General features: G+C 39.7%; 1 protein-coding gene across 1 annotated transcript in view; it reads left to right on the top strand.

The window, feature by feature from the left end:
* The window catches only part of LOC137984565 (SH3 and PX domain-containing protein 2B-like), a 49,158-nt gene extending 29,917 nt beyond the window's left edge, over window positions 1-19,241 (top strand). The window contains exons 2-7 of the mRNA XM_068831725.1: window positions 4,700-4,827; window positions 5,550-5,657; window positions 7,356-7,470; window positions 9,690-9,832; window positions 14,290-14,357; window positions 16,069-19,241. Of these exons, the coding sequence (XP_068687826.1) occupies window positions 4,700-4,827; window positions 5,550-5,657; window positions 7,356-7,470; window positions 9,690-9,832; window positions 14,290-14,357; window positions 16,069-17,346 (1,840 nt within the window). The 3' untranslated portion in view covers window positions 17,347-19,241. The remainder of the gene's footprint in view (window positions 1-4,699; window positions 4,828-5,549; window positions 5,658-7,355; window positions 7,471-9,689; window positions 9,833-14,289; window positions 14,358-16,068) is intronic.
* The last annotated feature ends 4,034 nt before the right edge of the window (window positions 19,242-23,275 follow it).

The raw sequence follows: 23,275 nt of genomic DNA, 5'->3' as shown, positions 1-23,275 counted from the left end.
TGATTATGGTTGTTAATGACTGTTCTTCCCTGTCACGGGGACACTGCACGCCAAAAACAAGTCTCTCTTTGTTCAATTTCTCAGTCAGCAAGAAATGAAAGTCTTATGAAGTGAAGTAAAATCATCCAGATGAGTGCCTTTACATTTTTTGGTGTTTAATTTCCTTCATATAGCACATTCTATTTAATACTGAAAGTTTGCCCGCCTAAGTTCTCCACGTGCAATTTAACACCTTGGCTGTATAAGAATGAACGTAAGATATATTATTAATACTGTCCTTGCCCAATATGCCTTCAGGTGCAATGTTTGAAAACGGCACAGCATACTTCTTGCTAGTACGTTATTCACTTGATGCTCTAACTGGTGTTTACTGGTAGAGATGGTATTCAAATATCAAACAATCTACTGTACCTTAACCCATTGTCTCCCAGGGTTCCCCATTGACTAGTAAAATCGTCTGGCGTTAGACAGAGTAAAATACTATAACGTCTGGCCCGTTTCGGTCAGTTTGGATGTCGATTGCAACCTGAACAATCCCATGCAGCGGTAATCAAGAAGAACACGGTACATTTCTGTTGGCTTTATTTAAGGCGTGTATCAACCTGCATCGAGCAGTATTAGACCCCACATTGTGCAGGTTTCAAACATTAATAGCAGTCTTTAACACTGTGCATCATCTTTGCTCAGGGACCATATTCAAAATGTCAGATCATCTACATGTAATGACTGTGAAATATTTAGGCATTTTAATAGTCATGCAACTATTGTTGAACTGAAGATGGGGAAATTTTAAGAACTGTAAGGCTTCATTCAACCAGGCCTTCTGATAGGTTGCACTGAAAAAATGCAAATTATGCAAATTTGCAGGTCAGATTAAAGATTAGAAAAGCCAATTATGCGATAAATAATGTAATTGTTGTTCTGATCAATTTTCCATTAAGCGTGTTTTTCAAGGTTTCAGGATAACACAAACAGGTTTTAACGTGCCCGTAAGAAATGTTGAACATAAGGGGAACAGTAATTATGATCTGGACTTGACTTTAGTTGGGATAAGTAAAAAAAGTTAGGTCGTCTGCACCATTTTTGGCACCACGTTAACAGTTGAAAGGACACAGCTTACCGTACATGCCAAATGAATGATCCATAAGTCTTAATATTCCTGGATGGACTCACTATCCTCTTACACTTGGTTTTGTGTGCAGTTTAAATTTTTTTTTCTGAATAGAGTTGGCTAAGATGAACAAAGGACAGTTGTTTGTGTTACACCAATAGGCAACTCTTTAAGAATGAGAACTCGTATTAGGCCCCTGACATGCAAACTAAACCGCCTTGAACTTCGGTTAGGTTAGTTCGGTTATGTTTACGAAAATCGAAGGTAAAGTACCAAAGGCTTTTTAGCCGTTTTCCAAGGTAAATCATCTTAAAAATGAAGGATTTTATGCAGGAACGCCTAAGAAACTTGTTGAGTTAATTGTTTTATTTTATGAATTTTGTGTGTTCTTTTAGGAATTATTGCGATTTGAGGTCGCTGAATTGTGAGAAATCCCACCATCACGTAATATCAGAAGGCCTGGTCAATGGACTCATTATCTAGTGAAAAGGAGAGATTTAATGAATAAATTATTTTCGTCAGCTCCGAGGAATCACACTATGAATAATTTTCAATAGATATCTTCGAATTTTTCCTTCCAGGAAAGACAAGCGCACAGAAAAAAAAGGAGTCGGGTAATGGAGAACAGGAACTGATATTCTCAAGTACACGTACTGTAGTGTATGATGTGCTCTTGATGCAGCAGGTTTAAAACACAGGTCTCATATCACAGGTCATTCCTGACTGGTCATTGTTTTTACCTTAGACTAAACCAACCCAAAACCTTCAAATTGGCAAACCATAGGCCTTAACATCATTTTTCTGGCCTAGTGAGGCATAAATAAGGCCTCTGTTTACATGTAGCTGTTTAAGGATACACCCACTGCAAAACCGTGTACGATCCAAACTTGCTCTACGTTGGATCAAAATAGATCCGTGACCGCACCAAAAAAAACTTTAAAAATGGAAAATAGACTGCAAGGTTTGGTTCAGACAACGTGAACATAGTCGTTGTTACAATATTTCGGCTGGCCAACGCCAGCCTTGAGTTTATTGAATGGATAAATGCTTGTGACAAGATCTTAATATTTACCGGAAATGACATAAAAAGCGCCGTGATGTGTAAAATTAATAAAAACGGAAATGCGAAAACAGAGAAAGAGAATAATACATGATAACAAGATAAAAGAAACAAAAGAAAAATAAAAGGTAGCTCAAACTAAAATTACATTTCATCTCTTCTGTTAAGGCCGGCAGGCTCCATGTGTTAACATGCAGCATGAGTTTCAGGATGGTGCCTACAAATTCCAAAGTTATTTGTTTTGGCCCCGGGTGTTTGATTTTTGATTTTGACACAAAAAATATCCCGTTTTTTGGGGAAGCATCACCGATAGGAAATCCGATTATCTCGAACTTCGCGAGAACGTATGTGCAGTCACCATAGTGGGCACCGTCCTTACAGGATTTTGTAAGCAGTGACATGAGTGTGTTCTAAACGCTGGCACTTTTGATGTTGTAATGTACATGTACATGTTGTGGTTTAATTTTGTTTCTTGGTTTGGAATTTTTTTTAACCGATTCTTTCTTTTCCAAACCAGTTTAAATTTTTTTAAACTGGTTTTATTTTTAACATCTGTCTAAAAAAGGGATTTTTCTTTTTTTGGGGGTGTAGTTAAAAAACAACAGGGGATTGCTTTTCTGGAGGGTCCTAAAAAAGAACTAAAACCTCGTTTTGTGCCTTTCTTCTACTCAAATCTACCCCTCCATGATTCGCTCCAATACCTCTATCCTACCCCACCCTACTTTTGCAAGATATAAAATGAAGAACATTGTTACACGTATAGGACTGTAACAAACAGAGTACGCTATATGAACAACTACAGTACATGTAGACGCATTGGACACAGAAAGAACCGAAGAAAATCATGCCACCAAGAAACAGATCTTACTTGAACAGAGTCTACATGTACTGTAGCGTACTCTGTTTGTTACAGTACTGTACGTGTAGAGATGTTCTTCATTTTATATCTGCTTCAGCAAAAGATTGTACAAAAAATGACAGAATCTAAATGATAATGTACATACTCTTGTATTTTTGTTCAGTAGTTTAAAATACATATAACCAAGATGAATGACACTAATGAATGTTTTTTTCTTCCTATTGTTTATTCGTAAAATACCAACGTTTGTCAGTTCACGTTATTGATTGACCATTTCGATTAACGATTGTATGAAGGTGCAATTGATTGTGCGTCTCTATGCAAATTGCATTATTGTATGTCTCTAATACGCCATTGATTGTCATACTATGCAATTGATTTTCTAAGGAGTTAATGATTAAACCATTGTGCAGATTGAAAGTATATTTGTTACCTGTGATTGTCCAAGGGTGCAATTGTTTATCCGTTTATGCTATTGAATGTTACAGTGCATTTCACAAAACTTTTGACAGGCGATTTGCGAAGTTCGTTTTGAATTTCATAAGTTCGTTTCGAACTTGAGAATTTCACTACGTAGCTGTAAATCAAATGGCGCACTTCGAAACGAACTTGGGAATTTCGCGCCGAACTTCGTGGGAATGAACACTGAACACTTATCACAAAAATGCGTTGTCCGCGCAAGCTGCTAAATACTGGTAAAGTGATTCCTGTCGAATACCGCTGAATTTCATGAAAGAATATAAACCAAGATCTTGCGTTACGCTGCGGCGGCTGCATGTAGGCGACGGGACATTTTCGGGCAAACATTGGAACGTTATTCTTTACCAGTTTGTTTTGGATTTCACTGCTGTAAATGCTGGGGTGGTACATGTAGTTTTACAACAGTCCATATAAGTGATATTTCTTCATTTCTTGTCTTCGATATTTCCTCTGCGAACGAAAATATCAACAATTTTTTTTTTGGCAATGGTTTTCTGGGAAGTCTCTTTTCCTGTCCTATTTGAGATGGTCCTTTCCATTCTGACCAGCTTTCAATAATTTTCTGCCGAACAAAACTTGGAATTGCCTTTCCTTGCACGGTGAAGGCACTCATTTCAAAATAACAACCGAGAGCAATAGTGAAATTACTTCGCCAGTTCGGCGCGAAATTCCCCAAGTTCGTTTCAAAGTTTGCCATTTGATTGACAGTTACGTATTGAAATTCCCAAGTTCGAAGCGAAATTATGAAATTTACAAACGAACTTCGCAAATCGCCTGTCAAAAGTTTTGTAAAATGTACTGTAATTATACATGAAATAACGTTATTGAAAGTTCGTTCGCGTTAATGAAGTTCATGGAAGTACTAAGAAACGTATATTTGCCGTATAGTTTCAACTGTTGACGTAAATGATTGATATTTTGCGTAACTGAACAGCAAAAGGTGTACAGAAAGATATCCAAATATGTTAAAATGGGCAGTATTCTAAAAAACTTAAACCAGTTTTAAAAAATTGAACTGGTTTGAAAAAAAATGAACTTTTCAAACCAAGAACAAAATTAAACCACGACATATAGTTATACGCATGTACTGTGGCTCTTTCTTGCTTACTGTAGAAACAAGCATGGAACTAAAATTTTATTGTACATTTGTATTACTTGTAAGTGTGGTTAAATCTGTTTCTGTTGACAGTGATAACATAAGTGGCCCTGTGTTACTGGAACAGTATGTAGCCATTGCAGACTACAAGAAGCAGAATCGAAATGAAGTTAACATGGTGGCGGGAGATGTAGTGGAAGTTATTGACAAAAATGAAAATGGTACTTAGAAAATTAGTTTTCTTCGTTTCCTGAATGGCTAGCTTTACTTTATCAGATTCTTTGACTCTTTCCTTTCTCAAGGACAGCCCGGCCTATGCTATCATTTCCAGGGCCTTTTACATTGTATCTTCCCAAGACGAAGAAGAGAGTCCCAGAAACTAGATCTCTATTACCTCAGTTTTCATAAAAATCCTTGAGAGCTATCTTTAAGGTAATATCTCCAACAAGGAACCTTAGGTGTTACCATGGCAATGCCAAAACAACCTTCCAATGTATTCCACTTTACCTATTAGTCCAACTACTGTACCTTAATTGTATTTTAATTTTGAGAATGTTGCCTAAAGTCTAAATGTGCCATTGGGTAGAGTTTAGGTTACACATTTGATCAGGGCAAAAAAACGGGGTTGAATATCATGATAACAGTCCATAGCTTCGTAACTCCACTTCAAATGCACACATGTATGGGATCAGGTTCACAAAGCTCTGACCCATTTTTCTTTTTTGCCTTTTTTTTTAAACTTAAAACACGGAGACTGCATGGGCCTTTTTGAAAATACGCATGTACTTTTATATAGGAAACAGTGCAAATATTAATATCAAAACAGTCCCTTGTTTGGAAATGACTTTTTGTGCCATTAAGTGAGGGGCCAGAAAGATGAAGCTCTTTTCTGGAACAATAACTTATCAATATCTTCACAATCCGTACCTCTGTTGTTTCTTAGGTTGGTGGTTTTGTAACGTTGATGAGGAGCAAGGCTGGGTTCCTGCAGCTTATCTTGAGAGAGAGGATGGAACAACGGATGAAATTATAAATCAGACAGAATTGACAGGTAACAGACTCTGCAATGAGGGAAATTAAGAAAGTTGAACAACGTAGACTGCGGGTAAATGTTAAAATTTACATTACGCTTTCACAGTAGGGGTGACATTTTTCTTCATGCTTGTAATAATTCGTGTCCAAGGAAGCTGTAACAACAAACCTTTAAGAAGGCGAGTTAGGGGGGTTTACATGGTACCCGTAAAGACTGTTGTTGTTAAGGATCTTTCTGGTTGACATTCCTTTAGACACATTGTTCACAAATAATAATCTATCTTCCGTAACTGTAAAGTAGTAGTATCATCAGTTCCAGGGGTCAATGGATCAAAGTGGTTTTTAACTGTTTCGTGTACTAACTTCTGAACTGCCACAGATACAAAGACAAAGACAATTTGTTCTTATTGGAATGAAAGCTCACAACAGACCCAAATGAGGACTCCACTGAATTGCAATGAACTCGATCTTATTCTGTAAGGAATACCGGTGTGATGCGCCCAGGAGTTCGGGAAAGACCTTTCAGGTTAGATGGAACAGCTACAAAACACTGTAACATTATTGTTTTCCACAAAAACACACTCGCGAGTGTTTCCAGTTGTGCCCTTTTTTTTTCTAGATTCAGGTCATTTTGGGATTTTTGAAACTAGTCCTGGTTTTGAGGTGTGCCTTCGTTGTATAGCTTTTTGAACACAGGCATACATGTGTTTAGATGCGCTATGGAAACACGGAAAACGCCCTCTATTGCTTACATGGAAATCGTGCAGTTTAACATTAAGGGGAACTGTGATGTCTGATTACTTGCCATCTTTCCTTCATCTATCCCTGCGCGCATTCACTAGCATAGCCTGCATCCCATAACATCTGATTGAATAACACTTCACTCTGCGTCATGGATTTCACCAAGCCACCTGATGTCAACATCCATCAATTTTCCACAGTAGTCACAAACATCTTGAACATTTCATTTTATATGCTGTTGACCTGTTTGAGGCCGGAGGCCGGACGTTGCGTCCGGTTGTTTACCATTTTACGTCCGGTACTTTTACGCTACAAAATTTTAAGACTCATTGGACTTCTTTTTCCTTGGTGTGGGCTAAAGAAGAAAACACAAGACAATCCTTCAAACTAACAAGAAGTCACATCGCCTTATTTTTGCTTACTAAACACTCTCTCTCCGCTATGGCATGTTCTTACGCGACAAGTTTATTTTTTCCTCAATCTGTAAACAGCATTTCCGGTGGTTTCAGACCTCCTTGAGGGTTCGCTTTCAGTGCACTTGCAATCAGCCTTACAATGGAAAATAGTCGTGTCCGGCACTTTCATTATTAAACCCGTTACTTTGAAAAAAGCTATCGAAAACCCTGAGCAGTAATGTGTTTGTTGAAGCATTTGCAAAAAGCATACTTAATAACAAATCAATGGACCCCATGATTGTTGTTTTGATTCGTGCGTCGGACCTGCCGGGTGTAATTCATGTAGACGCCGTATGAATTTTAGAACTCGTACCCGGATGAAACTCATACTGATGTATGATCATTGCCATAGTTAGTCATGTGATTTGTGTTTGAGTCCGGCAGTGCGCCAGTAAGGCATTAATATATAGCTTGTGTGGAAAAGACCGTCTTGTCAACAAAAAGCGATGTCTCCACTAAGGTTTTGGAAATTATTAATAGGATCTCTTACATTTGCTTATGTTCAATCTTTCATTATGCAGAGAAATATATCACCACTTCAGCTTATAAAGCAGAGCTTGACGATGAAATGTCGTTTGAGATTGGTGTGTTGGTGACTGTAATCGAGAAGAACTTTGATGGATGGTGGCTTGTGCGGTGAGTTTCAATAAGTTTCATTGAAAATCGAAGGCGTCGTGTTTTAATCTAGTCTGCCACGCAGTCGTTTTGAGGGGAGTCGTATTTCACTTCCTCCCCACAAAAGGAGACGCTGATGTGGGAGGAGGTGGAATACGACTCCCCTGAAAACGACAGCGTGGGAGTTTATGTTTAAGGTAAATTACAGTTCCAAAACTGTTCACAAAGCAGCCAGGTGAACAATCAAACATAGTCTTGCTTAAAATGAATCCAACTTCAAAAGTTACGATTCATTTTGGCACTCTTCTTCGGGGGTGATCTAAAGCTGAACATGAGTGTATCGAACAAACCCATCGTCAGTTTGGCACGCGTTTAAAGGAATATCAAAGAGCAGTATTCCCTTGCGAAAAGGAAACTCAGCGTTGTCGGAGCATGCTTGCCAAACCACCATACAATTGGGTGGAGTAATTAACAAATTATCATCACCACTAACCTGGGTACTATCAACGCCTTTGTTTGGAAGACTGGCAACTTAATTCCGCCCATAAATATGTACTTTAGTACGTGCGACTTGTATAGTATGCTGTTTGTTATTAGTTGATTTTATTCTTTATGTACATTGTTGTATTGTTGTGTTGCAAATAAATAAATAAATAAAAATAATAATAAATAAAAATTTCCGCCCACGCTCCTTTGAACCGTGATGATGGCCGTCTGAAACCTGACACCTATTTACACCTCATGAATAGGAAATGACGTTAATTAGTGTGCGCATAAAAGGACTATTGTAACAGCTTTAATAAAACACCCCTGAAGAGGACACTTAGCAAGAGTGTCGAAGCGTCGGGTATAAATCGCCTTCGTAAATGGCGACCATCTTTACTTTCTTTTGTATTTATGTTAATTAGACCTATTACCCTCATTTTCAAACAAAAATTCTTTTGAAATTTGCTCCTCGTAGCGAGGCTAGAAAGGCTTATTAGCATTAAAACAGAAGAATATTTATATTTGGCCGCCATTTTGAAAGAGGTCTGTTGAATAGACCAATTTCGATATATTAAAATTCAGTCGAAAACAAAATATATCATCTCGAGGCTCTGGGGAATAAGTATAAGGGTTTGTATGAGTTTATTCCCCAGAGCCTCGCGATGATGCCTTTTGTTTTTGTATTAGTCTCCTGTGCGTGTATGCATTGTGACTTGTTTAACCTGGGGAAGAGTACAGTGTAAGGGTAGAAAGGCGTTTTCTTGAGGTGATAGGTATATCCCTACTTTCATTTTTTTCGTTCAAAATCTACAGATTTGGATCAGTTGATAATTCCTTTTGCGGTGTAAAATCTGCCAATTAAAAAAAATCAGCAACGCGGGAAATATGTTGTGTGAGAATTGTACTGCCCAATAACCAATATTTGACGGTATCGTGTGTCATCGCGTTTTTTTGTTTTTTTTTTTAATTGACTCCCTTGATTTTACTTTTGTGTGACAAAAAATCGAAAAGATTTGCATTTTGTAGTTCTTTTACCGTTAGTGTTTTTCAGATTTGAAATATTAGAGAAATAACTTGAGATCGGAGTCTTTTGCACCTTTTTTGACGCATTTTACGATTTTGACGGATATTTTCCGGGAAACATGATAAGATTGACCTTGTCTATGCTTCCTTCATCGTGTAGCCACGCGTTTTAACGGGCGTTTCATTTATTCGCAACAAATTTTGGCCGAGCCAGTTGGGCCCTGGTAACTAATGACGTCAAAGAAGTAGCTTAATATCATCTCTACAGAAAGAAATGTGCAAAAGTGTAAAATAGAAGTCTTGTTGAAAATCTAGAGCTAAGTCTTTATAGAAATGTCGGACGATAGTTACCCTTCGGATGCCGTGAATGTTCTGACGATTCAGAGTGGAATTACATTCTTTCTTTGACGTCATTAGTTACCAGGGCCCAACTGGATCGACCAAATATCAAAGGCCCGCTGAAACGCGTGGATACACTTTGAGGGAAAATTTTTTGAAGTACTACAGTCCAGACACTATAGATATTTAAACAAAAGTTTAAAAGCGGTGAAAAAAATAAGGATCATAGGTACTTTAAATAAAGTTCCTTTCCTTTCCTTTCCTTTTGAATAACAAATAAGAAATGACAATTTCTTTTGCCGAGTATTTCTCATGATTTGCGCCTAATTTGCTATCGCACAACTAACTGAGCTTTCTCGTTTAGTTTAATGTTCTTATCCATTTTTTTTTAGATATCAGAATTGTGAAGGGTGGGCCCCTGCTATGTACCTCAAGAAACCCAGTCCCTCTCAGCTGCAAGCTATAGGCTCAAATTCATTAATAAGGAAGGACGGTGCAAGCACAGCACGCGGGCAGGTTGTTGCTAAGGCACCAGGTAAGTGCGTTGTTGGTTTTCAGCAATGCTGAAGATCTGCACGAAATTTACATATAGGATGTTGTGAGAAGCAGGCTTGTCAGTCTGTAATCAAAACTTGTTTTGCCCCTTTTTCTCTGGTTTCATTTTGTTTTCTGTTTTCTTAATTGAATAAGTTTTTCAAATGGTCTGAATAGCACAAGTGCTACTATAGCTGTTATTGCAGTTGAGCCCACGCGTTCGTTTCAGAGCTCGCGGAAGCGAGGCTTTCGGTTCAACATTAGATCATATAAACAGAAGAGTAAGAGATTTAGCACGCAAAATGCGAAAAAATTATTGAGTTCCTATCCAGAATCTGTTTTTTCTCAGAAGAAGAGAAACAACACTTCCTGGATGGAAGCTACCTTCGATATTTTCGCGCATTTGGGTAACACGTCCATATGCTACACAGTGCCTTGCCGTACTTCCCACGATAAAATTTGGCCAGACAAACCTCAATTTACTCAGACAAGGTGAAGGAAACAGTCAAGAATCAAGAAATCGCATAGTCCTTGGATAAGAAAATTTCGTATCCAAGAACTATGCGATTTTTTTGATTCTTGAAAATTTCTTATCCAAGGACTGTGCGATTTCTTGATTCTTGACTGTTTCCTTCACCTTTTCTGAGTAAATTGAGGTTTGTCTGGCCAAATTTTATAATTCTTGTTTTGACCCAAAAGTCCCGTTTTCGCGCCTTCTGAAGCTATCGCCCTTGAGACGTGGGCTCAACTGTAAGAACAGTTATTATTTTTAAAAATGCAACCACACTTTCGAGTTGAAGGAACATGTTTCGATGTTTCAAACATCATCACCAGCCATAATGAGTATAACAGTAAAATTTTACAAGATGATCCTTATATAACTGTCAATACAATGATTCTTTAATCTCTATTGATTACTGAAATGTTGGTTACAAGCAGAAAAATTCAAATTAACCAGCAGTATTGTAGAAAACACAACTGACATAACGTAAATAAGTTTTAAAGTGTATTGCGAAACCAACATGATCAACTTTGGTCAGTTTTAGTTTCAAAAAGAATTTCTTAATTGAGATTTCACATGGGCATTGATCGTCGGTGCAATTACTATGGACCAAAAATAAGGATGCTCCGCGCTAAAGCGGAACCGTGTGGTCACTTGTTCGGTTCCTGTTGACAACGGTGATCTACATGACACATATGGTACTAAATTGCCGTCTTTGCTACTGCAATTTGTAACATTGCCTGGGCAACTCTTATGTAAGTTTGCACTTACCGTAATATCCTTTATTATTATAAACCGCGTTTTAACCGCGCACCGGTAGCTCAGTTGGTTGAGCATCGGACTGTCATGCGGGGAGGCCGTGAGTTCCACTCCGGCCGGACCAACACTTAGGAAAAAGGGGTGTCTTTGTAATGATATCTGCAAATGGTTAGACTTTCAAGTCTTCTCAAATAAGGACTATAAACCGTAGACCCCGTCTCAAAACATTTCCTGTTAATCAACGCTGTAGGTACCCTGGGTGCCAGAGGAATTTTTTTTTCAAGGTCGGAGAGAACGCTCATGGGACGTTAGAGAACCCACACTGTTTGTGAAGAGTAGGGGGTAGACCCCCGGTGTTGTGATCTTCCTTTCACATACGTGGGTGAGATCAAATATGGACTGATAGCGGCTACCAGAGGCGCCTTTACAAGCTGACGATCGATCTCACCCCAGAGAAAGAATTGTACACCGCCATGAAGCTTTGAGATATGTGGGAATAAGAATCGTGAACCATGACTATACTAGACGCTCCATGAGCGTAAACTGGGTTGCCTGTGGTATCTGTTACAAAAACGGAAGGCACTGAGTTGGGTGGTATTGAACTGCAGCATTCCAGTTAAGGACGGTGCCACCTATTGTTATTGCGCATTTGTTCTTCGCGTCACGCAATCATTTTGTCACGCACTGATTATATATTTTTCCGAGTTTTTTTCATCAAAATGCCTCGGAAGATTTATGCCCCGTCCACACGTATCCGGAGATTTTTGAATCGGCAAATTTTTTTATGCGGATACACCTAGCGTCCACACGTGTCCGCCGTATACGCTCGGTGTATCTGGAGATTTCTGTATACGCTCTCCAGAGTGGAAATTTCTGTATACGCTGTGTATCCGGATACGTGTGGACGCTCGTATCCGTATATTTTTGTATACGCCGACGTCTCAGTATCAGAACCAGTCTTTTTCCGCGCGAGATTTTCCAAAATGGAGGCGAGCAGAAACGTTGTGTGTTCAATGCTACTAGGACTACTTTCAAGCCTAATAGCGTGTCTCGAACTAAATGTTGCAATGTTAAATCTAAACTTTAACTACTTGAGAACGTCTAAGCTCACACGTGTTGAAACCTCAAGTAAACAAACAAGAAAGCCGCGAATTTGGCGCCAAAATTATCGCAGGCTCAGCTTTCTTTGTAATGTGCATGCTCTGTTGACTAATCCTTTGAGATGTCTGGATACGAATCGGATACGTGTGGACGATCGTATACGATTCGTATACGCTACGTGTGGACGCAGATATTTTTGTATCCGCATGAAAAATTGGCGGATACAAAAATCTCCGGATCTCCGGATACGTGTGGACGGGGCATTATTCCGTTGCAGTGCGAAACACATTTATCTTTTAGCAAAAAACCAAAGAAAAGAAATCATAATTGAACAGTGTTGACAACGACATATTAGAAAAGCTAGAAACAATGATCGATCGAAACAGGGCTATTTATCATCAAAATTAAGAAAAACCAAATGTAGTAACTGTTTCAAATAAGACCGCACAGGGTCTGGGATGAATACTTTGTGTGCAATAATTATTGTTCAAAAAATCACCACGAAGGCAAGCATTTGCTTTTGGTTTGTATAATCGGCTGCCGCCAAGACCGACAAAAAGTAGAAAAAGATCGAGGGGCGTCCAATAATAGACGTAACAAAAAACTAGTTAACGAATTTTCGTGGGCTGCGTCTAAATTTCGCAATTTTCAAGCTTCAGAAGCAAATGTTTGACAGAGAATATGAAATTACAAAAAATATTCCACTGATACATCGTTTAAAAATCTTGCCTATTTCAATAGACCACTTTCGATATATGAAAATTCAGTCCCAAATAAAAGGTTTCGTCTCGAGGCTCTGGGAAAAAACTCATACAAATCCTTATATTTATTCCCCAGAGCCTCGAGATGATGCCTTTTGTTTAGGACTGCATTTTAATATATCGAAAGTGGTCTATTCTTGGCTTTCACATGACGTCACGACCGCCATGTTGGTGCCCCTAAACAAAGAAAAGGCGGCCATATTGATGCCCCGACCAAATCCTCCGGGAATTTAACTCTGTTATTATGCAAACGCTTCCTTTTGTTTTCGTTGAAAAACATGGCTGTTGGTCACGTGAGTGAAAACCAGCAATTGCGTGCGCGCAAACAAGAAGCACAACCCCGGTGTTACAAATCACATGCAATTAAATAAATTTCTCACAGTTTAGGGTCAAACCATTTTCTGAAAAATCTTTTCCGTGAATAATGAAGCACATTTCCAGTTATTTTTTTACCTGAAGACTGAGAAGAGTTCAGTACAAAATAAATGTAAATTGCCAGACAGCTGAGTTGCGACTTCAGTAAACACAGATTCATTCAAGGCGTTCCATTCCTTCAATGTTTGTTAAACGCATACAGAATTCAGTGTTGTACATAAAATCACAGTTAGTAAAATATTAGAAACAAAGCTCACTTTGCATTTGATATCCGATGGCGAAAGATGCAATGTTGTCGAAGACCATTACTCGTCGCTTTTAAGATTCCAGACATTCAATTTTCACAGCCTGCCTTGTTAATCCAATTGGCGTTCCATTCTTGAGCTCCATAAGGGTATATTTTGTTTAAAGATCCACTAAAACTCCATTCGCGTTAAAATGACTTTCGACGCCATTGCAGGTTAATAAAATATTATACTGTGCCCACTGGATAAAATCTACGCATTTCTACCACCCCATGAAACCTACCAAGAATACGGACAGAAGAGCGGGGAGCGACAGGAAAGACTTTTCCCGACACGGAAAAAATAATAAAACGGACAAATTAGACGCAGTTTTCGACTGGATTGCCATATGGCAACCCAGTAATTAGTGCACGGGAATAGACCATACCGAATCAGTCCTCATGAAGTGTTACTGTCGTTACAGTCTATCATTTATTGATTTGGTTATGAACAATAAGGGGGAAGGGGGGCTTGTTTTAAAGGGGGAAGCATTCGACATAACGTGTTTTATTTTTGTTTTCCCAGCCAAAGGCAAGCGGGCCAATTGATGGTTGAGACCTTTTCGATATTCAATACACCGTGTGAGCTGATATCTCTGCTAGCGGGGGTGGGATTGGTATTTACGTCTGCTCTTTTTTCATTTTGTGACTGTTGACTTTGTTTTCTTGTCGTGCAGAAACAAAAATTCGCGGCGATCAGTCAACGAAAATGAAAGGTCGGAAACTGCCTCCTCGAAAAAGTTCGGTGAGTTTTGTATTGTGAACTTATTGATTGAAAAATTATGCTCCGTATGCTGAGCTCTTTTGTCCTTTGGCAAGTGTATATAATTTGATAAACCACACCGTGAACGCAAACAAGGGAAATAATAGAAATGTCAGCTCAATGTTGTTGCTAATTCACCAGCCAAGGTACACTGGAGTCAGCGAAAGTGGTTTAAGAGCTTAACCGTTTTCCGAGGTAAACGCGGCTTTTGGTTAAAGTGCACCTAACCCCAAAATATAATTGTAGCTTGAATAAATCTCCATACTGTTTGAAGTTAATTGGTGAAAGAATTTTTCGATTTGGGTGAATGCTCGATTTTCTACGTCTAGTAGAAGTTGAGAAACATTTTGTTCAAGTCCGCGACCTGGGGCGAGTCGAGCTGTGACGTAGAAAGGAGAACCGCGTGAGAGTGTTTCCCGGTGTTGTTTACTATTTTCACAGCTTTATTCTGTTAGCTTTTGGAATTCTTCTTTTTTTAACAGCACTGAATGAAAAACACACACTCCAAAGTCGTCCGTCCTAAGCCATCTCTTGGAAATGTCGACGTTTTGTTCATCGCCCAGATCAGCTGAACGAACAAAATCTTCACGCTTTAAATGTTCGGAACATAGCACTGAAGATTGCGATGGTTGCCATTTCGCTCGCTTCAGTCGAACAAAATCGACCCATTTCTTCCTTCTTTTCTTGGCTTCTGTACGATCGTCGTTGTAGAATGGCAACTTATGAAGAGAAATACCTTCTTTTAAATTTCTCACGTTGCTGCAACCAGCAGCAATACATCTCTTTGGCATTTTCTGGACTACAACAGTGGACCATATGCGAACTATGTGAACTACGTCAACACACTCGTTCTCCTTTCTACGTCATAGCAACTACTAGCCCCAATCCTCCCGTTACTCGGACTTGAACCAAGATGGCTGCCATTTAGGTGCGATTTTTCAAACTTTGAGGGGCCATAAAAGATACTAGATTTGAGCAAATCTAATAATTTTTTCACCAATGTACTATAAAAAATACGGTAAATCATTTACTCCAACTAAAATTTGGGGGGTTAGGTGCACTTTAAATAAGGTACGGTTTGCGAGACAAATTTGGCACTGAAAGAAAGGATGATTTTAACTGGATGCTGAATTATTTTCTTCCTGGCTGATTTACACAGCTCTATTTCTCCAGCTACTCCGGTTATCTATTCTCCTCAAAAACCAATGATTGATTTCAGTTGATTTAAATGATAATTATAATTAGTAGGCTAAGAGCCACCTTGGTAGATGCACCCTCACTTTCTCATCCATCCATTCGCTCACTCACGCACTCACTCACTCACTCACTCACTCACGCACTCACGCACGCACGCACGCACGCACGCACGCACCCACTACCACCTAACCTTCAGGGACATTCCCGTCTCTGTCTTCAAAGCAGTTGATTCGGATTCATTCAGTGATGAACTTAGTCAAGGAAGCATTTTTTTAAACTGTGTTCCGTACAACGAATTGGCTTTATTTTGAGGGTCCTACTAGTACTGGTTTTTTTCTCGCGCGAGTGCGTAACAAGAGTTACCAGGTGCACTGCAGTGAAAGTTGCTTTTGTAAATTACTTTGAAATTCTCACAGCTGATTATTTCTGGTATAAGTATAAATCTGGACTATTGCGCATCTAGTTTCTAATTTCCTTAATTCGTCATTTTGCAAAGGTCAAAAGGTCTATACACAAGCGACCCCTCCACGTCACCAACATGTCGTATGAGCAAACTCTGGAGTTAGGCGCCGTTCGTGCCCCGAAGTCACCAGAAGTTGAGTATTTTACAGTTGGCGACTTTCGTTCACTGGGTATTGAGGGTGCTTTAAATTTCGGTGAAGGTTTATCAGTTGAAGTTCTTGACAAAGCTCCTAATGGGTGGTGGCTGGGAAAAATCGGGGGCCAAGAGGGTTGGATACCATCGTCTTATTTAGGAAAGAGAGGAAAGGAAAGACCACAGGAAGAAATCCCGGCTGCATTGGAAAAACAACAACAACAGCTACAACATTTTGAGACACAAAGTGATTTCAGGAAAGAGAGTTCCTCAACAAACAACGCATCAATTATTTCAAAGACGTCTGACATTCTTGGAACATTTGTAACTTTGGCGGACTATGACGGTAATTTTGCTGGAAGCATTTCATTTAAAGAAGGGCAAATCGCACGTGTAGTAGACAAACAAGATGGATGGTCATATGTAAAAATACATGGAAATGAAGGATGGGCGCCGTCTAGCTACCTGGCTGCCAGCTCGGAAAAGAAATCCGCGCCACCGAGACCTGTTGCTCCGACTAAAAAACCTTTCTTCAACGGTAAATCGGATCTTCAATCAACCGAGCAAGAAAAGCATGTTAGTGTGGAGAAGTCTCGGCAAAGTAAGCCTGGTACCGTACAACATGTAGTTCCGAGAAAACCAGACCGTCCAGGTAGACCTCAAGTAAAACCTCGCACAAAGGTTTCCAGCAAGGATGCGACACACACACCATCAAACGTACAATCAAAATTTGTTGCGGATAAAAATAAAAAGATGTGCAAGTCTTTGGAGTCTTTCCTCTCGACGGAAGGCGAGAGTTTGTCGTTCCACAAAGGTGACGAATTCGAGTTTTTGGAAGATTCTGGAAGTGGCTGGTGGCTCGTTAAAACAAAGGATGGTAACGAAGGATGGGCTCCCGCTTCGTACTTAGAAGTAGTTAATGTAAAGCCATCGGTACCTGATAAGCCAGTCAAACCTGTGAAACCGGCTAAACTGGACCCACCACTGGCAACCAAGCAGACAGAGAAGACAGTTTACGTGGCCTTGGCAGAATACGCTGATCAAGATGATAGTGAATGCATTAGTTTCAAACAAGGTGATCGAATGGAAGTTCTACAAATGGACGAAGGAGGCTGGTGGCTTGTAAAAATTGGAAATAGGTCAGGGTGGGCTCCTTCAAATTACTTAAAGCCCTTGTAGTAGAATGGTAAGGGTTAGAGAATATATCTGGAGCGTTGACATCGACGATGCCAACGGAAACGTCACTTCCCGAAAATTATAATTATCTCCTATTTTTCGTGTTGAACAATGTTGGCCGCAAGCAACTTACAATTGGATCGGTAGTAGTACAACTAAAGTCTCTGGAAGATGCTAAACTAGCTCATTTTACCTGATTTTGCTTTTGCATTCGACGGAATAAAATTTATTAAAATGGCTTCCGCGCCTGCAGAAACGGAGGAAAAAAACCTCCAACGCCAAAAACACTAAATTGGCAATTTAGTGTTTTGTGGCGTGGGCGATGCCTTCATCGCCATTTCTTGAAATTGATATTTTCGCCCCCTGGGTACCGGTTAGGGGCGGGGATTCCCAATTGTCGTTTGAAAATTGACCATACATATATGCGTCAGACAGAGTAGAATCTGCAAGTGGTCCCCTTTTTAGGGACAGGGTGTTAGTCGGTTTTTGACTGGATCCTCATCAATGAGTAAAATTTGTAAGTGGTAGAAGGTATAGTTCCAATTCTCAAAGTTTCAAAGGTGTCATCTTTGATTTAGTTTTGATATTTGTCAACCAAAGCAGTCCTTTCTACTCCTTTACATTGGTTAAAGGATAATGAATCCTAGACGTCACATATCAGGGGTTCCCTTAAGGCCTGGCCAAATGATAAATGTTGAGCATTACGTGGTGGTCAAACAATATCAAACATCCTTTCAACATGCTTGACCAAACATAAGACGCATGGAAGATGTCTGTGGTCTCCATATATAGTCACAATGCGTGTGCACTATTGCAACATATTGGTTGAGACCAGCCAAACGAAAGAAATGTCATGAAAAGATGTTGGATCGAATGTTCAATGTATCAAGCATATTCCAACATCATCCAACATGATTAATCGTCCAACGTTTATCGTTTGGCCTGGCCTTTATATTTCACGCTGAAATAATCCATTTGGATGCAACTTACAGATATATAATACGTGTGATTTCAATAATCTCAGGTATGACTTCAGACCAAAATTGCACGACACGAAGTTCAATTACCATTATTTATCGATAAATTCAATTCATCCATTATTTTTTAAAGCAAAGTTTTGGAACAAAAGTAACAAAATTCGCCACACAATGGCTTTCTTTGTCTTTCATTTTCCTGCAATTTGATTGGTTACTTTAAACAATCCTTGTAATCCGATTGGTTGTTTTGTTTTAGTATTCCTTTCACATTGGCTGGGAAAAGGTGCGATTTAGAGAAAAAAAATAGTGCGATTCGATATTTAATCGCACTGCCGAGAGGCATTCTGATTGCAAGGATCAGTTCACCAATTGATGTAATAAATTAGAGAAACCCTTGGATTATTATCGTATCAACCACCCTGAAAATGAAAACTTTTTGGAATTGAGATTTTACCATATTCAAAATCACCTCTTCTAGAGCTTTCTTATTCTTGGTTTTCCAATGATGTCACAGCCATGTTGGTGTCCCCAAACAAAGAAACGACGGCCATGTTGGTGTTCCGACCAATCCTCTGGGAATTGAAGTATATTATTATGCAAACGCTTTCTTTTGTTTTCGTTGAAAAACACGGCTGTTGATCACGTGAGCGAAAACCAAGAATAAAGAATCACTGTGGAGAGTTGCTGCAAGCAGCAGACTATCGTTGCATTACCGGGAAGCCGCCGCGCAAGTTCTACTTTCTCTTATTTTCTCGAATTAAAAATATGGCGAGTTGTGCGTACGTTTTCAGGGCTTGAAATTAACTTTTTTGCTCAGGTGCCAGCTGGCGACTAATGGGGAAAATTTGGCCGCCAGATCATAAATTTTGGTCGCCAACTTTGCATACAAGGAAAGTCATAATTATTAAATAGCACGAGAAAGATCTCTAAAGCCATCGTTGTTTTCGGCTTTGTCTTTAGTTTGATGATGGTGTTCTTTAGGGTTATTTGAAATGGAGCGAAGCACAGTCCGTGTTTTCCATAGCAAAGCAAACATGGGTCCTTTATCCTTGCTTTTCACCTCTTCAAAACGTAGTTGCTGTGGCAATCAACTTACTTTTATCGCGACTAAACGCAATACTACAATTGTTCGGCCTAGGCCCCCAGACAACCACAACGCTCGTACCAGTCTCCGACCGAGATAAAATAAAAGCAGCGGCTCGTATACGGTTTCAGTAGTCTCTAGAATCAGAGGAACTTGGTTTCTTAACGTACTTTTCTACCGATATTTATCTCCATTTATTAATAACCTTGTGCAGTCAATTTTGCAGGTGTTCGCTTTCTAACGAAGGGAACAAGTTCTCTAACCCACTTCTAAGTGATCTGCTGTCGTAATCTAGAGGACTGGGAAGAAGAATTTTAACGTCGTATCCCACAACCGCGCGCGGCCTTAGGTTTTCTTTCCAAACTCTCTGCAGCATTGCCATCGCCAAAACTCAACAGATCATTACGTGTCTACCACATTTCCTGTTACTGAATGAACATTCAAGTAGACCCGATAAGATCTAACCTCGCCTCTGCCATGTCAACATATCCTCTACCTCTGAAATGACTATTATCGACAATTCGTAATTTTCCCTGGATTGACTGTTATCGTCATTTTAGGATTACTCTGTCCCAGGACTTGTGGTGGCAGATGAAAGGAAAAAAGAAAAGTGGGATCCCTGGACGGGATTTGAACCCGGAGCTCCCAATGTGAAGGAACTGTTTTTATCCACTTAACAACTAAAGATCAACTGGCTAACAATTGCACCGATTATTTATCAAATCTAATTAGTATATTTAAAATCATTGCTGAATAGTGGTTAGTCTAGTACTTGATTTTAAAATGGTTAGCTTTCTCTTAAGGGTTGGTAACCGACATTTTCTCCTTTTTAAACTTGTTTAGTAGCCGATGATAATACACGTTTACAGCAGCATTCGGAAGAAAAAATATTGCGGTAGTCTAGTGGTTAAGTTAAAGGGTCATTAATCGAAAATTCCCAGTTTCGAGTCCAGCGAGTTTAGGCATTGGGATTCGGATTTTAAAAATAGATATTCATTTCCCATAATTCTTATCAAGCGCTAAGCGTCCTAAATTGACGATAATAGTCAATTTAGAGAAACTTAGGAATTGTCGATAATAGTCATTTCAGAGGTAGAGGGTGGGTTGGCCATGTTGAATTCGAAAATAAGGCCGCGCGCGGTTGTGGGATACGGCGTAAAAATTTTTCTCCCCAGTCCTCCGAATTACATCACCAGGTTCCATGCAAATTTCAAACTCATTATGCGATGTCCAGGTTCATTATCAATATATTATCAATATCAAGCTAGTTCCGAGGAGGTCCTTCGGTAATATGGCTAAATCTACGTTTTCAGCATTCAAACTGACGATGGATTGGAATTTTCAATTAACCTTCTGGATGAATCTTCGTATTCCGGGCGCAAAATTAACGTAACCGGCAAGAAGCATACGATGTTTAAGTGCGCCCACGATCCCATGAAGCCGCTGAAACAATATGGCGCCTAGTAAACGCCGTGATCGAAGTATCGAAGTACATTTGTGCTATTAATTAACAATGTGAGAAACCGATTTTCTTGTAGTATTTATACATTATTTTAATGGGGAAAGAAAGGTGAGTCGTGTTCAAGCTACCAGTTCCGAACGACTTCATCATGTAAGGATTCAAATACAAAAGTTGTCTACTGTTTATCCTGGGTTATCAGACAAAACGTGATTCGCCAGCTGGCGACCAGTTCTGAAAATCTAGTCGCCAGCACTCAATTTTTGGTCGCATTGGCGACCAGTTTAGTCGCAATTTCAAGCCCTGGTTTTGACTCCGCATGACTGACCGCTCGGCATTTACTAAAAATTTAGCCAGGTTGTTGCAAATAGTTGCTCTTCAAAACATTGTCTGCATATTTTGCTTTTACAGAGAATTTTTTTCAAATATTAACTCGGGGATACTTGGACAAAATTCCAAGTGCTCTCTGCGGGAGTCGAACCTACGACCATGTGCGGATTCTCGACAATCAAAGCACTAATTAGTTCTTTTCCCCATATTTAACCTCCTATGAGGGAGGCGGGGTGGCCTCATGGTTAGGGTGCTCGACTCCGGAGCAAGTGGTCCGGGTTTGCGTCCTGGCCGGGGACATTGTGTTGTGTTCTTGGACAAGACACTTTACTCTCACGGTGCCTCTCTCCGCCCAGGTGTATAAATGGGTACCGGCGAATTTAATGCTGGGGGGTAAACCCTGCGATGGACTGGCATCCTATCCAGGGGGGGGGGGGGGAGTAGAAATACTCCTAGTCGCTTCCACGTTCTTCTCTTCATTCTTGAGGGGCTTTTTACTGGAGCAGGCTGGACATAAAAGGGAGTTTAAGCAAGGACAAAGGCATCTTCAACGAAAGCGTCACTCCAAAATTTAACTTCGCGCTATCTTAAAGTGGTACTATGATCAAAAAATCATTTCCTTTTTTTCTTCAGATTTTGAAAGCGTGTTTGCTTAACACCTAACTGGCAAAATTTTGAGCTTTGAGTTTTATCCAAAGGCTGTCTATTTTGAGTGTATTGGATTTCACGGTCCGCTATTATTCACGTTCAAAACTGGCCGATTGGACCTCAGAGGGTTGGAGCTAGAGAAAATGACGTCATTTACTCACTAGCTTAAAATTTCAGCGTGTAAACGCAATTTATTACATATGCAAAACACGGGTTTAAAAGTCTGAAAGCCCGAAACTCCCGTGCTGCATATTAATTCGGCCGCGTACACACGCATTGCATTCTTAAACTAGTGAGTCTTTGACGTCATTTTCTCCTCGACCCAGCTCTCTCAAGATTTTAAAGTTAGTAATGGCGGACCAATAAATAAGAAAATTCCAGTTAAAATAAACGGGTGTCTTTTTAAAATCAGAACTTAAAACTTGGGTCAGTTAGTTTAGTTAACATAGTTTTGAAATCCCAAGAAAAAAAAGAATTGTTTTTTTGGTCGTAGTACCACTTTAAGTATTTCGCGATTATTCCATCTTGTTCGGGTGAACTATCGTGTAACTGTATGGGTACAACCGGCTTTAAGGTGGCTCCCTAGAGTATTGGCGAATACCCTTACTACAGGGCAAGAGTTACAAAAGGAAACCTAGTTAAAGGCCCACCTTCACCCAAAAGTCATTGCGGTCGTTTGTTTTTGTTTTTCGAATGACGACTTGTCCAAATACGTGATGTGATTGGCTAAAGGCACTCAGGCGAATCACGCGGGACACAACATGTCAGATATTAGGTAATTCGCGAAATTCAGTGAAGGAGCGCAATGACTTACGGATATAATAAGGCGTATTTTTTTGGTGTCAATTTTTGGATTATGGCCGTTACCATGGAAACATCACATCTGATGACAGGCAGATATATTATTATTTTTTTGGTAGTGCACTACACACTGTCACCGGGCTGTATGAGTGGAAGAGTGTAAGTCCGTGCTGACAATAGGCACGCAGCGCGTGCATAACTCACGAACATAAACAGGTCTTTTTGAAGCGTGCTTCAGTTTCAACAAAATGAGCCCCAAAATCGGCAAGAATTTGTGACGCTGATGAATAATAAAGCAGCTTCTATTTCCAAAACCATGGAATTACCTAGTGATAAATAAACTCGTCAAGGAGAGTAAATTTTTGCAGCTAAACGGCGCGTAACTGTGAGAAGTTTCCCTAGTGCTACAGCCGCAGACATGGAGCATTATCTACAACCAAGCTTGGCTACAAAACCGAAGGCGATAATCCTCCATGTAGGAACAAATGACCTGAAAAATTCATCCTCTGCTCGGAATGTGGCGGAGAAAATCGTCAACCTGGGGAATATGATTGCTACAAACTCTCCTAACACTAGTGTAACCATTTCTGCAATTACACAAAGATCAGATGAAGAATCGCTCAAGAGGAAAGT

The sequence above is a fragment of the Montipora foliosa genome, chromosome 14 (genome assembly GCF_036669935.1).
Source record: "Montipora foliosa isolate CH-2021 chromosome 14, ASM3666993v2, whole genome shotgun sequence".
NCBI classification, from domain to species: domain Eukaryota; kingdom Metazoa; phylum Cnidaria; class Anthozoa; order Scleractinia; family Acroporidae; genus Montipora; species Montipora foliosa.
Note: the sequence above shows the minus strand (reverse complement) of the source record. Positions and strands in the feature narration are given on the sequence as shown.